Here is a 912-nt window from a genome sequence, read left to right as displayed (position 1 = left end):
CTGGCCAGTGTAAGTGCAAGGGCAGAATAAATTCAGATATAAATGGAAAACAGCATGTAAAAACCTGCTGTTAAAGCTGAGAAATTAAATTCTGGTAACCTCAGAAGGTCAATACCCAGTTGCCCTATTCCCATTTACTAGGCAGACTAGTCTAATTTGTTCTGAACTAAGAAACCTTCGGACTCACGTTATTAAAGATGAAAATTTGGCCAAGATGGGCTAAAATTTCAGATACTGAAAAATGCCTCTAGTCTTCACTCACTTCATCGCTCCGTTGCCAGACACCAAGCCTCGTTAAAGCGTGCGGCAGTGTCTCGGGCTGCTGCCAGCGTGCTGTCTAGACAAATGTGTGCCAGGAAGTGTGATGTGACTGTCTTGTTCATCAGGTGGACTCTCACTACTGCCCCAGCTGCCTGGAAAACATGCCTTCGGCTGAAGCCAAGCTAAAAAAGAATAGGTAAGGCTGCTTCAGCTTTTTTCATCGAGACTCCCTGTTTTAAACAGCCCCTTACTTAATCAATGCCTGACCGTGTGCATCTGAAACTTTCTTCAAAAATCATATTGCTTCTTGTTATCTTTTAGTCAGTTTTAGGGAATAAATGTCTTTCCTTGATGGATCATGTGTTCTTCATGTTCTAGCTTTTTGATGACCTGCTCACATAATACAAAGGGTTTTTTAGTATCGCCCGCTGTTTCACACTGTTGACTCTGAACCCCTCCTGGTTCTGTTGGTGGCTCTGTTGCCTTTTCTCCCTGATGCTGTTGCGTAGGATGAAATTGTCTGTTGGTTTAATCTTGGTTTGCTTCCTCTGCCTGGGACCCTTGTCAGAGTGCTGTCTTACAGACCTCCCTCTTTCCAGGTGTGCTAACTGCTTTGACTGTCCCTGCTGCATGCACACCCTTTCCACCCGG

At 44.6% G+C, this 912-nt stretch overlaps 1 protein-coding gene across 2 annotated transcripts in view; it reads left to right on the top strand.

Annotated features, from left to right (window-relative positions):
• The first annotated feature begins 374 nt into the window (after nt 1-374).
• Nucleotides 375-912, top strand: part of DCTN4 (dynactin 4 (p62)) — a 10,101-nt gene continuing 9,563 nt past the window's right edge. For both annotated transcript variants that reach the window (XM_010151163.1, XM_010151162.1), the window contains exons 1-2: nt 375-457; nt 861-912. The exon at nt 861-912 is cut by the window's right edge and continues 133 nt beyond it. In XM_010151163.1, the coding sequence (XP_010149465.1) occupies nt 423-457; nt 861-912 (87 nt within the window). In that variant the 5' untranslated portion in view covers nt 375-422. The remainder of the gene's footprint in view (nt 458-860) is intronic.

Source organism: Eurypyga helias, unplaced genomic scaffold, assembly GCF_000690775.1.
Source record: "Eurypyga helias isolate BGI_N326 unplaced genomic scaffold, ASM69077v1 scaffold32184, whole genome shotgun sequence".
NCBI lineage: Eukaryota > Metazoa > Chordata > Aves > Eurypygiformes > Eurypygidae > Eurypyga > Eurypyga helias.
This window is presented reverse-complemented; position numbering and strand designations above follow the sequence as displayed.